This window comes from Lepisosteus platostomus, chromosome 3 (assembly GCF_059453375.1).
Source record: "Lepisosteus platostomus isolate fLepPlt1 chromosome 3, fLepPlt1.hap1, whole genome shotgun sequence".
Lineage (NCBI taxonomy): Eukaryota > Metazoa > Chordata > Actinopteri > Semionotiformes > Lepisosteidae > Lepisosteus > Lepisosteus platostomus.
Genome location: NC_142613.1, coordinates 14,523,621 through 14,540,507, shown reverse-complemented (window position 1 = coordinate 14,540,507; position 16,887 = coordinate 14,523,621). Strand labels below are relative to the sequence as shown.

General features: G+C 36.5%; 1 protein-coding gene across 3 annotated transcripts in view; it reads left to right on the top strand.

Annotated features, from left to right (window-relative positions):
- LOC148674516 (leucine-rich repeat transmembrane neuronal protein 4-like) overlaps nucleotides 1–16,887 on the top strand; it is a 42,576-nt gene that overhangs the window by 10,314 nt on the left and 15,375 nt on the right. For 2 of the 3 annotated variants that reach the window (XR_015935321.1, XM_088624635.1), the window contains exon 2: nucleotides 3,020–4,602. Coding sequence is in view for 2 of the 3 variants with exons in the window: in XM_088624635.1 (XP_088480761.1) it covers nucleotides 3,020–4,602 (1,583 nt within the window). In the remaining variant the exon portion in view is untranslated. Of the gene's footprint in view, nucleotides 1–3,019; nucleotides 4,653–16,887 lie in introns of all 3 variants that reach the window. The other variant, XM_088624636.1, reaches the window with a different exon arrangement.

Here is a 16,887-nt window from a genome sequence, read left to right as displayed (position 1 = left end):
CATTCTGTTCATGAGTGGGCTATTTGCTCTTGAAATGTTTTCAGCTGTGGTCATTGAAGTCTGAAAAAAAGTTAAACAGATGGATCAGAATTATGTGTTGACCCTCCCCCTCCCAGGGCATGGTCTGTCACTCTCAGAGTCAGTTTTCTTGTTTCTCTGGATTAGTTTGCTGATGGTCAAAGCAGAGCATCTCATTCACTTGGAAACTTCTCTCTTCAATCATGTTGATAGGAACCCAATGTTCTTCATTTCTTTGAGCAGATAACAATCATATCTTTGACTTTCTTTTGAGAAATTATTGGAAAACTTACACTGTTGTGTTTTCATTGTGCATCACATTATAAACTTGCCGTGTTCCAGCAGGATTTATATTATTGCCTAAATATTAAAAAGAGTCTATGGAAAATGTATTTACTCTTTTTCCAAAAGGAGAAAAGAATTGAGATAAATAGACAATTTATCATTACTTGGAAAACATTAAAATTAACCTAGAACAATAAATAGCTGATTTGGTTTTAAATGAGCTAAGCAGTGAGCAATATAAGTAGAGTAGAGTAAACAAGGCACATTGACTTGGTGTTTTTTTAATTACAGTTAACATGCATTAACCTTTTGAGGGATAATATTAAACGATCTTTCCTAAAAAATATTATAATATTATGTGTCCACATGAATATAAGAACAAGGTTAGAATAATTCAGTGGAATAATAATGAAACCTAGAGTGAAGCTGAAAATTATTACATTTGATTGGGAACATGTAATGTTGTGATACTTAGTTATTTAAAATCTGCTTTATCTTCCAGAGCCACCTTTTTTTACTGTGCAAGATATTTAATATTGAGACGATTCTACTAAAGTACCTCTTCCCTATAAACATACATCCGAGGCAACAAAATCTTGAACACCGAACTAAATGTCTAGCAATTCGAACTCCCTCCTCCCAGAAAATATATATTGCTCTACACTGTGAGGAGATTTGGATAAAATAAATATTGTGTTATTATGAAATATGAGTTTTCTGTGATGGAGTTAGAATGAAACTAAAATTGGATCATTAATAGATTGACTCCCCCCAATCACCTTTTTATTTTTACTGCAGGAAAATGTATTCAAATAATCATTTTACACCCTTCAAACTGTACTCTAAGTACAGTACTGTATATAATATTCTGGATCCACACTACATCTACTAGCTGGCAAAAGAGGCTACACAGCCAGACTGCAGCAAAAAAATGATGGAAGAAATTTTTAATCAAGAGATGATTATGATCATATTATAAATATGTATAATATATACAGTATATACATGTTTCAGCTGAATAGCGCGACTTACTGCATTAATGGTATAGGAACAAGAACATTTGTAATTACATCTGAACATATATTAACAGCACTGCATGCAGAAAGGGCTGTCTGATGGTTTTGCTTGCAATACAAATACATCACTTGCTTAAGCAAAGAAGCAATCCAGGAAATTGATAGGTCATTTTAATAGTCCCAATGAGTGGCATTACTGTTCTTTGGAGGTATAGTTTGGATGAAGTGTTAGCCAGTAAGCCCTGATTACTAGCTAGATATAGTGCCAGATGCAGGTGTTGAGAAGTTCTGGGTGAAAGCATGAAATGCACTTTATAAGTTCTAATGTATGTCTAGAGAATTTGGCACTAATACGTATGGATTTTTGTCCATTACCTCCACTTTGATGCTCTCTGTACATGGGTTTTTAGACAGTAAGAAATGGGAATTGTGCTGATTTATAACTGAATTAGCTGGGGAGTGATTTTCAGCTACACTGTAATAAGTGTTAACTGTTTCAGTAGGATTACATTTACAGAATTGATGACTCTCTCTGCAAATTGCTGTGTGCTCAGTTTCTAATATATGTCTCCCACAATCTCCCACTCATACCCTTCCCTTTCTGAGAAAAACAAGAGATCTAACATCTACATTCCCTTAGTTCAGAAAGGTGGGTCTTTATCTTAAAAGGTTATACATTATTTGGGATGTGGGTTTGTAACTTGAAGTCAACCATTTTCCCTTTAACCAGATCAATAATTGCTATTGTCCAATAACATTTGGAAAACATGTGAATGAAAATAAGTGAATGTAAGCCAAAAGCCAGCTATACTGTACATGCTCGATACATAGAAGAGGTAGAAGAGGATTGTGCTTGAATAAGACAGTTATTGAAGTGGGCCTCAAAAAGAATTTTTTATGAAGGAACCTTGCCTTATTTTTCATATATGGAAGATTTGAATTCCGATCATAAAGAGTACTTTATTTTCCCAAGAACCCTTAACAAGTTGCAATATTTTCAGAACTTGGTGACTCAGATTTTAAAACTAAAGTGCAGCTGTGCACTGGCTCCCTGTGGAATTCAGAATACAATTGAAAATACCACTGCTCGTCTTTAAGAGATTGAATGGCTTGGCTCCTGACTACATCAATTAACTTTTATCTCTCCAAAGACATCTCTATATTCAGTTCATAAAGATCTGGTACTAAAATTTACTTTAAACATTAACTTTTATTTACATTTATTGTATTTATTTATTGTATTGATTAAAATTTGTTTTCTCATATTAGTGATTGTCCTTTGTGTTAAATAATGCTATGACTGAGTTGATTTTGAAGTGGAAATCACTCTGCTCCAAAAGATTAATTGAATACGCTGCATGTCTGCTTCTGGTATTATATTCAGCCATTAGCACTCTGGTTCATTTTTGTCTCTAATTTATTTGTTTACTGAAAACCATCCAAAGTCTGCCACTTATACTAGTGAACGCACAAGCAAATCTTTGTAAGTTTGTAAAGTTTTCCTCTTTGCAAAGGTGATGGAGAGGTTAATTGTACTATCGTATTTAGAAAAGAGTAATAAACTCCCCAAAAGATAAATGTGAAGATTTTTTATAGGCATAAAAAAATCAGATTTTGGGGTGGTCAGCTGTGGCTTTTGTACAGAAAGTCTGGTGCAGTGATTCCCTGTGCACTGATATCTGTGCTTTCCATCTCTGCAGGGTCCCTTGCTTTTGATGCACAACTAGTCTTCCTCTTCCTTCAAGCTTTCCTGCTCATGTCTCTTTGTCAAAGTCAAAGGACATGCCCCCTGACCTGTCGGTGTGAAGGGAAGATCGTGTACTGTGAGTCGGGTGGTTTCCATGATGTTCCAAAAAATGTGTCAGTGGGTTGCCAGGGTCTGTCTCTGCGCTACAACAACATAGAGCATTTGCACTCCTTCCAGTTCTCCCAACTCAGCCAGCTCATCTGGCTCTACCTGGATCACAACTATATTACTACGGTAGACAGCAATGCCTTCCATGGCATCCGCCGCCTCAAGGAGCTGATTCTAAGCTCCAACAGGATCACGCAGGTCCACAATTTCACCTTTCATTCCGTACCCAATCTGCGCAACCTAGATCTGTCCTACAACAAGCTGCAGGTTCTGCAGCTTGGACAGTTCCGTGGCCTGCGCAAGCTACTCAGTCTGCACCTGCGCTCCAACTCTTTGAGGAGCATTCCTATTCGTGTATTTCAAGAGTGTCGCAGCTTGGAGTTCCTAGATCTCGGCTACAACCGCCTGCGCAGCCTCACTCGTACTACTTTTATAGGGCTGCAGAAGCTCACTGAACTCCATCTGGAGCACAACCAGTTCTCGAAGATCAACTTCTTTCTCTTTCCACGCCTCGCTAACCTGCGGGCACTCTATCTGCAGTGGAACCGCATTCGCTCTGTAAGCCAGGGCCTCTCCTGGACCTGGACTTCCCTGCAAAAGCTGGACCTCTCAGGGAATGAAATCCAAGCTTTAGATGCAGTAGTCTTCCAGTGCCTGCCCAAACTCCAAATCCTTAATCTCGAGTCTAACAAGCTCAGCAACATTTCCCAAGAGGTGGTCACTGCCTGGATCTCCCTGACCACCATCAACCTTGCTGGCAATGTGTGGGACTGCAGCCTCAGCATCTGTCCCCTAGTGAGCTGGCTGAAGAACTTCAAAGGCACCAAAGACACCACTATGATTTGTACTAGCCCTAGGCCTTTACAAGGAGCAAAAATCATGGAAGTGGTTAAAAATTATAGCATCTGTAAAGAGATCCCAACCCCTGCACCAGTTCCATTGTTAACCCCTACACCAACACCAGCACCAACACCAGGCATCAAAAGGCCTCCTCCTTCATACATCCCCCCCAGACCCAAGCTGCTTCCCAGACCAACCGTTAACAGTTTAGGAGAGGCAGAATCTCGGGCGTCTTCACCAAGTATACCATCCTCCAGTGGCCTTGGCTTCACACAAGAGCCAGAGTTCGAGCACATGTCTTTTCACAAAATCATTGCAGGTAGTGTGGCACTCTTTTTATCTGTATCTTTAATCCTGTTGGTCATCTACGTCTCATGGAAGCGCTACCCTAACACCATGCGGCAGCTTCAGCAGCACTCTATGGGCCGCAAGCGCAGGAAAAAGGCTCAGGAAACAGAGCATAACCTAACTCCCCAATTGCAGGAGTATTACATGAACTACAATCCAACAAACTCTGATACCATGGATGTGCTAGTCAATGGCACAGGACCCTGCACCTGCACTATCTCTGGCTCCAGGGAATGCGAGGTATGATACGCCACCCTCCTAAAAACGCTTTCCACGGCTGGGAGTGAGAGGTAAATCTTTTTTGCAGGAATGTAAAACTTTAGTGCAGGGTTTTCCTTAATTGAATCCTCCAGAAATGATTGTCTTGTGGTTTTCATGTCAACTGATCTCTTAGCTAATTGCTTATATCCTTTTCTAACTAGTCATCAGCAGCAATTTCAGCAGATAACAGTTATAAAAAGTTCTAATTAGCAAATCCTTCAATTAAGGGATCAGCCAAATAATTTTCAGCTCAGCTAAAACAAACCAACAGAAACAGCAGTTGGAATCCCTGCCTGAGTCTAAATGGATATATATTCAACCATAGACTTTCTTACTCAAAATTCTTAAATTAAATGATGGTCTATGTCAGTTGTTCTTTTATACCTGCTAAGAAATGCATAATATTGCATTAAACTATTGCTGTGCCTTGAGGCTTTCAGATTATTTTCCTTTTAATGACCCTTTATTTAATGTTGGATTACTGTATATCTAATATTTATTGATGTTTGAAAAAATTATAGACCAGAATTAAGATAGATGTTACTTATTATGACAAGTTACTGTGCATATTAGATAATCCCTCTTTGGAATTAGCTAGACACATTCCCCCCAGTCATTGACTGAGAAGTGCCCATGTTAGACCAAAAACATGTATTTTGTAACCTTATTTTTATGTATATTAACTAGCTAGTTAAGTAATTATGTTCCTGGCTTTATTTTTGTCAAATTTCTGCAGTGGAGTGGATTGGAGGGGATACAGCCTAAGTGGCACTGTAAACAAGACTTTATGTGCTGCTGCTCTGAATATCTCTGTAAAAGTGTCTGCCAGTCTCTGAATACAGAGACTCTTTAATTGGCCAGGACAAAAGAAGTCTTCTATGGCACTGTAGAGCCCCCATTTTGTGTATTTTCTATGGTTCTTTAAGTCACTAACTGATTATGTTTTCTTCCATCAGTCGCACCCCCTGACTGGAAAATTGCTAAGTTAATGCACATTCATAAAATGGTGACAAAACTCAACTGAGTAATTATAGATGAAAAACTAATAAGGTTTATAGGTTTATAAGATGTATGGTTCATAGATATATAGAATTTAGTCACGTGAAAAGGTAAAGCTTTCAATTAAATGTACCCTAAGGGAAAACATAATTAGAAATATGTGGCAATAGGGTTCCAGGGATTAATCAACATGTATTAAGAAAATATACTGTAGGTATTGCTTAATTAACTTTTTAATTTTTTTGAACAAGCTACAACACTAATGGAGTGCTAACGGAGATTATGATACCATATAGTGTACCATGCGACAGTGCATACAATATGGGAAAAATAAGTAAATCATATACACATCAGCTTCTTCATAAATAAGATGTATATGTACATTCAAGTATCATTCATTCATGCATTGCTCATGCTGTTTTTCCAATAAGTAATACATGTAGTAAATATACAGTACCTTCATATGTAGAATAAGAAAACATTCTTAATCAGGAAATTCTGCAAGAAAAACAAATGAGAATGATTAAGGCTTTCACTTTTCTAAAAACAAAAATAACTTGAATATGTTTTTAAAACATCCTTTTTTGAGGGAAAACTAATTTAGATGAAAAATGAAATCTGGTCCTTGGCATTTATTTATATATATGTATGAGAGGCACAATTTCAGTGATTTCTATTTTTAAATGCATTCTGCTATGCATAAAGAAATTTACCAAATTTGAGCTGTCATATCTAGTTTGGAGGCAGAGCGAATAATGGGTATATTCAAATGAACTTCGATGGAGCATAGTGGAAAATGATTGCACTTACTGGCTAACACAATTCCCCAGCAACTAAGGTCTATTGGAAGTCACTTGAAATAGCAGTCCCGGCGCTGTCAATCTGTCAGTCATAGTTTTTCTGTTCTGTTAGTTTCATGGTAATATAAAGGAAACAAACATATTTACAACAGTAACACCACTAGCTGGGCTGTGCCTTCTATACTTGTACAAATGCAAATGACAAATTCAAAATGTATTGATAGGAATATGTCATGATTTATTTTCATAATAATAGTGCATAGGGAACTTTAAGGTAAACCTTTATATTAACAGTTTTTAATTACCCTGTTATTTGTATTCTGTTTGGTTGTAGAATAATGAATTAGCAAAATATCAAAGAGAATTAGCCTTGATGGTATTTATAATAAAAACACATGGTGCCTGTTTGGATGATACAACTTGTGGTTTGCAAAAAGGCACAAAAATCCCAAAAGATTAACATAACTACTATAAGCAATGACCTTATAACCCCAAAACCTTATGGTGTAATAAAATTAATTCTAGCAATGATAACCTACAAACTGTAATCTGAAGCACCTTTCACAGCTGGTGTCAGCTGTGGGACTCACTTCATATGACTGTTAACATATTAGGAACCCATATGTTCAATTTTGAGCAGGGGTGAGTTTCCCGAAAACGATGAATCTTAGAGACTAACGAGCAACTTTACGATGTACGTAAGTGCTACTTTTTCGGGCGTTTCCCAAAACCCCTCTTAATCGATCATTTTACGAGCGAGTAAGCGCCCCTGAAGTCGCTTACAGATGCAGCCATTCAAAGTGCGCGGTACAGACACGTACCGCAGGTAATTGGCTGCGGTATCGCGTATCATGACGCAAGATGACGCGGTACGTGATTGGTTGACCGACAGGGGCACTCGTGGTCCGTTGGTCTGTCGTAGAAAGACTTACTGTAAACGTCTTTACTGTGCCCGTTGTAGATATTGAATTTTACCACTGAAGGGAAATCTTAGTAGCTGAGCATAAAAAGAATAGGAGCATACTGCAACGCGTGTGAAGGCCATAAACGATATTAATTTTGGAACATAAACATACAGTATATAGCTGGTCTTGGTACTTTAAAGAAAAAAATACACACCAGTATTCCATTTCTCCCTAAACATTTTAAGCTTCAAAGTCTTCCGGTCTAATTCATCACAGCCAGCACTCCGGCAGAGAGGGGGTTGAGTAGTGGAAGCAGGCGAGATTTCCAGCGAAAGACACCTCCCCCTCAAAAACCCAGTAAGCAGTAATGCTTTAAGTTGAAAATTGAGGTAGATTTTGAGGATGATAAAGAGGGTAAACTGGGATGGGAGGAGGGTTTGGTTTTGCATAAGGGGCAGAAGATTTCCCTTCTGCTTTGTGTAAGGATGGTATCAAAAGCAATCTTAAGTGGTGAGAAAGCTGTGCTCAATGTATTTAAGGGACTTAAAAGTAAAAGGAGATGCTTCATATTGCTTGACTAATTTTAAAAACTAAGTTATAAATGCAGACGCTCCCTCGGTGTGCTGCTCTGGTACGCCGGCTCTTACACAGTGCCTGTCGGCCGTAAGCGTTACAATATACATACCCAACACTGCTTGTACCCATCTGTCATGCAAATAAAACACCTTGAATTGAATTGAATTGAGGGGAGAGGGGGGGAATACTAAAGCCAATACTGGCTCAATACCCTCAATGGGCTTTGACGTGCTAATGCGTTGGTTTAACAGTCCGGGTGTGGCAAGCTTCCAATGTCAACTCGACTCGATGGGAAGACAATGAACGTATTTTAGCCCTAAATGAATTAATAGCAAACATGGTTTACATAAAATACATTTTTCCAAGAAAGTTTATAATAATACGATCTATAGTTGAAATCTGAGCCTACTGTAAATATAAAGGAAAAGCATTTTCAGAGAGCAATCACGCTGTGTTAATGTAGAAAAAGCGATTAGGTTTATGAGCAATCTAATTACCTATTCGCTTAAAACGCTATATAAAATGAAGTTTATTTAGAGATGAATGATCAGTGTCGCAGTTTAAATAATTTTTGTAGGAGAGCTTGGACAGATTCCAAGTGCATTTTTGCAATTTACGTTGCATTGTCCAATGTTCTGTTGTAATACAGGCTAGAATACAGTTACAGTAGTCTAAGCTTTATCAGCCTATTTAAAATAATTTTTTTGAATCCCCGGCGGAACACACTCCATAGGAATCAGCGCTTTTATACAGTATATCGCCTTTAAACACATATATTTAAACACACGTTTACGATTTAAATCAAAACGCGATTCAAATCAATATAAATGTATATTTTGTAACGCATAGGTGACTATTCATTGTTATTAAAAAGACTTAAATTTGATCATGTCGTGATATTTAGAAATAAAAATTTGTTTGGTGCGAGTGAGGTTTTATTTAATCTCTGACCAAGGGAAATGTTTCATTTTTTCAAAGAAATGTTTGTTAAAAAATAAAGTCATAGTTCCATGGGATTCAATCACAGACCATGTGACATGGGAGTCAGGAAACTAACACACAGCGCCACCGGATTTAATAACGCAATAAAAACGCTATAAAATAATGTGACTAGGCACAGAAAAAGTTTACAGCACAGTACAATAATAAATGCTGACCATGACTTTAGAAGCATAAATTACCTTACACTCAATTTAAACACAAGCTGTCTTTCTGTATGAACCTCTAAGCTGGTTCATACAGAAAATGTAGAAATGCATTAGCCTGATTATGATTAAAAAACACATAATTAAACACGCATTTGCGATTTAAATCAGAACCCGATTTAAATCAATATAAATGTTTATATTGTAACGCATACTGTCCAGCCTCCATTTCTCTATAAAAATTTACTCTGTTGCACACACACACACAATAGAAGCAGGAACCGCTGTCAGAAGGGAAGAAGGTGACTATTCATTGTTATCAAAAATGACTTAGAATCGATCATGTTGCGATATTTTGAAATATAAAAGTCAATTGATTGTCCATAATATCGCTATTCTATTTTTTCGAAGAAATGTTTGTTAAAAGAAAAGTCCAGCACCAGCTGGATTCGAACACACAACCTGTGCATTGTTAGTCACGCACCTAGACCAGTAGGCTACAAGACAACTCGCATGAACAGGGAGGCGAAACAGCCCTACACAGCCCTGTCGCAGTACACGAATATAATCATACCGTTATTAAATTCTTTAGATACGCGATTCCATATTATATTCCCTATTAATCAAATTCTAAAAGTATGCTTGTTGACTCCGGTATCACGTTAGTTAAAGACTTCGAAGCTTAAAATGTTTAGGGAGAAATGGAATACTGGTGTGTATTTTTTTCTTTAAAGTACCAAGACCAGCTATATACTGTATGTTTATGTTCCAAAATTAATATCGTTTATGGCCTTCACACGCGTTGCAGTATGCTCCTATTCTTTTTATGCTCAGCTACTAAGATTTCCCTTCAGTGGTAAAATTAGATATGAATATTCAATACTTAAACGGGCACAGTTAAGACATTAAATATACATATACATACTGTATACAGTACAGTTTGCATATGGTAATATGTTTATGTTCCTAAATCAATCTCTTTTATGAGCATGTGAAAGGCATGGTGAATCACTGTACTTTGCATGATTGGAAACAAATGCGTGATTGCGAAATGCTGTGGTGTTACTTTTACAAAGACGGTCAATGAAAAAATGATTGTTGACTAGGGCAGTACTTTGAGTTTACACTTACAGCTTGTCCAAGGTCATTCATTATTAATACTATTAGTAATATCTTCGTTAAAGACTGATGGCCACAGCTCAAACATGAGAGGTTGAGCTTTATTAGCTCCACCTTGCGGAAATTCCGGATACTATTATTTTGCTTGTCGTATTATAGGAGAATTTACGGTAACTAGCGGTATTTACTGGTAACTCGCGGTATTTACCGGTAGCTTGCGGTAGACTGTGTACAGCGTACCGGAAAATAATGCGGTATCGCCCGCGCATTTTGAATGGCTGCATCTGTAGCAAAAAGCATCACAAGTCGATTGACAAACATTCGATTGACAATACTTTCATTATATGGTGTCGGTTTTGGTCCTTCAGTGGGATGAAATAAAGTTGTGAAAAGGAATATGAAGTAAACATGACATCATAATTTAACAGCCATTTAAGCGAAAGCGTATAGATAGGCACAAAATGGGACACTTATTGTTTCTAAGAGAAAAAATAAATGACTGACATGCTGTAAAAGAAAACCAAGTTTAACTGTGTTGACAGTGTATGCATCCTGTACAACATCTTTGATTTAAAGGAATATTTTTTATCACGCTGCCATCGTTAAGAATCACAGTATTTCATGAGAAAATACTGCTGTTATTTAAAGTTGGCGGGTGTGTTGGAACTCCATTTTAATTGGTCTTATTAACATGACATCTGGAAAAATTAACAACTAAGCTTGGCACGTGTCACTCAACAAATACAGGACCTATAATCAAATTTAAAAAGAAGTAGGTCTAAGCTTTACCGTCAACAATCACGACAGAACATAAAACGGCATTCGACTTAAAATATTGTATCGACCGCTGGTTTCGGTATGGAATGGAGCAGGCGTGGGACTCAGGGAATGGGGCTGAACAACACATTTATTAACTCTAATCGGGAAAGGTACACGCACATTGACAGGGGTTACAGCGCTGCACCTACACTAACATACACACACACACAAAGGAAGAGACTGTATCTCAGCCTCCGTCCCACTATATACATTGTACAGTCCGGTAGTCCCCGGGTGCTGTTCTCAGCCCGCCCTGCGTGGCGCTACATTGTAATACATGTAACATGTTTCACGTTCTTTATGGAATTTAAATACAATTTAAACCCCACCCCAAAAGTACTAAAAGAGGGAGTATTATTAAAACATTTGACTTATGAATATGAAATGTACCCAAGATGACTAATAAATTCCTTACTGTATAAATAAATATTCTTTTTCGAAATTTCCTCTTACATAGTACAACAAAATATCAAAATCCTTAATAAAAAATCTTAGTATTCTATATTTCCAGAGAATTCCCATGACGTGAATTGAATGTGCTCTGTCTGGCAATCTCTGTTGCTAAGGTTGGCGCAAGAGGTAGCCAGTTTAAGAAGCACTTAGTGATTAACGAGTGGGTCGGGGACAACGAAGATTACGAAGGCTTTAACGTGCTACTTTAGTTACATTAGGTTTTGGGATACACTCGTAAATTAACGATCGATCTTAAGAGCAAGTTTACGATGTTCTTAGCGCTACGATGCTTTCGGGAAACTCACCCCAGAACTTTATTTTGTTAATAGGATTAAAAACGCCAATCAATGCCTTCTCCAAATGTTTGTTTTGCCAATGAAAATATTGTTTTTCTGTGTTTCAGTCACGTCACACTCAATTGTACAATATCTCTTCTTTAGTTACTTTTTTGCTTGTTTTTGATTCACCTGCTTAACACCTAAAATTGTTATACAGTGGCTTATTACACTTATCACAGCATCATATACGTCTTATACATTGGCTCAGTCAAAATCCAGACCTGAATGGGATAGGAAAACTGACAAAACATGAAAACTGTTGTCCATCAATGATCTCTAACCAAAGTGACATAGCTGTCAAAGAAACTTGGGTGAAAACTTCACCATCCCTGTGTGCAGAGTTAGCAAATAAAATGTGCAGCTATAACTGCATAAAAAGGTGATTCTTATCCATTATTAGTTCCGGGGGGTGAACTACTTACTGTGTGCAATTAACACAATTTTATTGGCCCGGGAGGGGCCATCAGTAGGAAAAAAAAGTTATATTTAAGGAAAAATTTACAATTCATGCCCATCAGATAATTAATTCGTTCCTACGATTTACAGTTCGTGCACATGAAATAACTAAATCATTCCCTCGTTTTCTTTCATTTGTGCGCACAAAATAACATATTCTAATTCATTCCTTCGTTTTCTTTGTATCGCGGTAGTCGCACGCACATAGAACGCCAGCGTTATCTTCGGCTCTGAGACCTAGACATTACTGTCCTGAAATTATCTTAATTTTATCAAATGCTAATTAGCACGTTGTCGCGTCTTTATAGGCTATTATAGGTATATCAAGACACGGTAACGTGTTAACTAGCGTTTGATAGCGTTTGCTCGTAGCCGGGATAATGCTGGTGTTTTAGAAACTTTCTATGTGCGTGCAACTACCGTGACACAAAGAAAATTAAGGGAAAATAATTAATGCGCACGAATTAAAGAAAACAGGGAAACGATCTAGTTATTTCATGCTCACGAACTGTAAATCATAGGAACGAATTCATTATCTCGTGGGCATGACTTGTAAAGCATTCCCTCGATATAACATTTTTTTCCTACTGATGGCCCCTCCCGGGCTTCGTACAATTCAGATTTGGATTCTTCTTACAGTTTTTGCTGATATTTAACTTCTTTCTCTCATAAAACTGTTAAACTTGATCATTCAGATTTTTACTAAGAACATTCAATTTAAAAAGGTGTTACATAATTTTTAATTTAGAAAAATAGGGCATCATTGGAAGTGATGGAAAATATTTTTGTAAGGCACTGTAAGTCCATTTTTTAGTTGATTTTTTAAATCATCATGGTGATGAAAGGCCAAGTGACATACAGTGTTTATGAGCTGTCTTTGAATTGAGTTATAGCAGCTTATTGCCCTCCTGGCTTTTAATTATTTTTTTTTACTGACCATGTCATTCCAATACTTGGGGGCATTCTTTGTTTTCTTAATTATAATATTTTCTGTATGAATAATTTAATGCACTACACCACTGCAGTATCTGTTTTGTGCTCTTCATCTAAGTAGATCTTATAGATAATTTCTCTTTCAGCTTAAGAACACCTAAAATAATTTGCTAGTGTCTAACAATTCTAGATCTCTGCTGATTTCCTGTTGTGGTTTTTCTGTTTCATTTGACAAACATTAGAATTAGCACATACAGTACGTTCTATACAAACACACAATTGAAAGCTGGAGTTATAATTATAAGTACCCAGTGCACAATTAATAAAAATGTTCAGAATTCTTCTGGATTCTACAAGTATCCTGTAATGTACTGTAGGTCCTGTATTTTCCTAATTGTGAGATTGCTGAAGGGAAAATGGGATATATTTTGTAAGAATCTATATTCCTAGGAATGTTGCTGATTTTTTTATGAGGACGGCATACTTGGGATTTTGTGAAGAGTCTTAAGGAAATAATGAAACCATTAAATAATGAATTAATGTTTTTCTGAAAAGAAGAAATTCTGTATAAATCTGTGCCTCCAGCATGCATTCCCTCTTTCACAACAGTGGATTTGTTTGCAACCATTAAAAACATTCCCTTGACTCACCATTTTACCTCTGCGGAGACTGAGCTTCAATTTTCAGCATTAAAAAATTGTTGTAAATGCTATGGAAACTCTTTCAATTAGACGAGTAGTTAATGTTATTAAAAGCAGATTTGGTGCCCACAGCGACAGTTCAGACCAGACAAGCCATTCTCGTTGCTCAGTGTTAACAAGTGTTACAGTTCCAGATGGCTTAATAAAATAAGTAATGGCTGTTAAAGTTCAGGTCAAAGTGGTACATTGTGTGTCAATTAATTGAAATGACAGGTGGAGGTTTCTTTGGGAAGGAATTGTGAGTCATAAGTTGTTTGGAATGCATAGAATCAACCCCCAAAGTAGAATTAAATAAATTATTTCAAACTGTTTTGGGCAAGTAAGATTGCTTTTCCAATATACAGTATAAATATAGATAAGTGGTAATCAAGCACTATTCAATAGCTGATTGTTTGGCAATAGCATTTCATATGCACATGCTAAGACTTGTATTAAATCAGAAGATTGATCTCTGTCAAGCATAAAAAAACAAATTCAGTATTTGGTGATAGCTTTTTTTGTCTGGCCATACAAATACAACTTTAAATATTGGGCTTATAATTTATAATTGACAGATGGGTCAGGGTTTGATTAAAGACATACAGTACTGTACATTTTCTAGATGGTGGTAGATGCTGGTTGTTAGATAGGAAGACAGGCTCATACTTTAATCACATATTCATTTTAAGTAGGTCAGACATTATATTTTGACATTGTTTCTTCCTTTTAATAGAAAAAAAATCTAAATAAATTATCAAGCTACAACTATTGCAATGTCTATACTGTATGTAAGGTTTAACAATGCTTATCATCTTGGATGCCACCTGTTTAGTGTATAATTCTACAAGCATCACCAAAAGTAAGGCAGCATGTGGGGCTGCCTCTACTCTGGTAAAGCAAAAGATGTTATTCTTACACCTTTTTATGTCAAACTCTAATATGACTAGACAACCCCACTGACATTTTTGGTGTCTATGACACCACCTTTTCATAAACTAATTCTCAGCCATACAGTAGGTGTCTTTGGCACTTCAAATGTCACCATGTAAAATATACAGTAAATGATTTTGATGTTGTGTGTCAGTTTGTTTTATGTCAGATGAATACAATTTACAGGGCAATGAGTAAAACGTCTAGACAGAACTTGAAAATGATCAACAACAGCTGGGACATATTTCATAGCCCTTCAAGACAGCAATCACACTCATCCCTCTTCCATCCAATCTCTCTTTTCCATTTTCAAAGGAGCATTGGGGATTCCAGAGCCCCATAACAAAAGTGATGGCATTAATGTTTTGGTTTCAGCAATCTAAACACAACCGATTTTAAAAAGCTGCTGTTGGTTTCCTTGTGTAATGTAAATTACTTCAGCAGTATAGCTTCTCTTAGTGTCTTTTAAGAGGCAGGACTTACTGAGAGTCCCTCGTGATCTTAAGAGTCAGACTGGCATAAGTTTGTCTTCAGGCAATGTGAAATTCCATCCAATTTTCCTGACAATATAGCTGTCCTTTCCCTAAGCTTCTCTTCCATTTTATGAGACATTAAGGGTTACGTGCAGAGACCTTTTAATGAATATTTGATTCAGTGAGATATAATGTTTGAGCTCACTTCTGCCAGCCTTTAGAATGGCAGACAGAGAAACCTTTTCCATTTGCTTGTTGCAGTAGCTGTTCTATAGCCAGTTTTTCATAACCAAAGCATTTATGTTGTGTGTGACTTTTCGTAAAGAAGACAAATATGCCAAGCAAAAGGTTCTTTATAGACAATTAAATAAATACAGTGAAATATGTAAGATGAATATAAGCCTATAATCAACATGATAGTCTTTTTGATGACTAAAAAATCCAAAACATACAAGAATAATTGCTTATTTCAAAGCAATACTGTATATTTCTCATAAAATCAGATTCATAGGCATTGAGGAAGTGTTTTGTACCGTTTTTTTATTGTTTTCAGAAATTAATTAAATCAAATATTGATAAACCTGTATGTAAATAAATAAATAATTAAAATCAATTTAGTAATGTCTTATCAGTTTTGCTGATTAAAATATGCATATACAGTACATATGCATATACAGACCATTCAGCACAAAAGTGAGAAAACCAAAAAGAGAGAAAATACATTTGCAGGATTGCAAAGACTCATTGTTGTCATTCACCCAGGCAATGCGTCTTGTGTTTTATAAAAGGCAAGTTCTTGATTTTAGTTAGTCTTTCAGTATTTAATTGAGGGTGCCACGGATCAGAGTATAATTCATCTTGTTTAATACTGAGAATGTCATCAAGGGTTTGTCATCCTGGTTCTAATCTCACAAGTCATCCAGACACAAATTTTTATTGCTATTTGTAAGCCACAAGGCTGGAATCCAAGCAAGAGAATAATAGGAATGAGACTTTATGTTAGAGTTCCCAGATATAAAAAAAGAAACAGGTTTGAAAAAAATGTCACAGGGTATGTTTTGCTCATCGGGAGCCTTAACAGATTATAGTTACTTTGAGTAACAGAGATGAAAATGGACTAAAAAATAGTCTCAGGCTTTGATTTCAAGGTTCAGATAATAAGAAAATCTCTAATATAATTGTACAAAAAGTGAATATTTCATTCCACAGGCTAGGAGCCCCATAATTAAACTTTCTAACACCTACAGTACAGGTAATTTGGAAATTCTTGTAACCTACTAGTGTCCTCAACTGCGGCACTTAACCAGGTTGTTAAAAACACCTGGACTATATTGTTAAAACTTTGCTTAAATAGGAGGGAGCTAGCCCCTTTAATACTTCTTACATTAGCACAACCAACTTTGAAATTGGCCATATACTTTATATTACAGTGAGACAGTACAGAGACACTAGAATAGGAGTGACGTGGTCATGTTTTTTAGTTTTGGTTAAGAACCTTCCAGCTGCTTTCTGAAGTAGTTGAAGTCTATACAGAATACAATTAGGATTGACTATTACTAAAACACAATTAAAATAATGTATCTTTGATGGGATGAAGCCATGCATTCATTTACTAATATCCAACATTGAAATAAATAT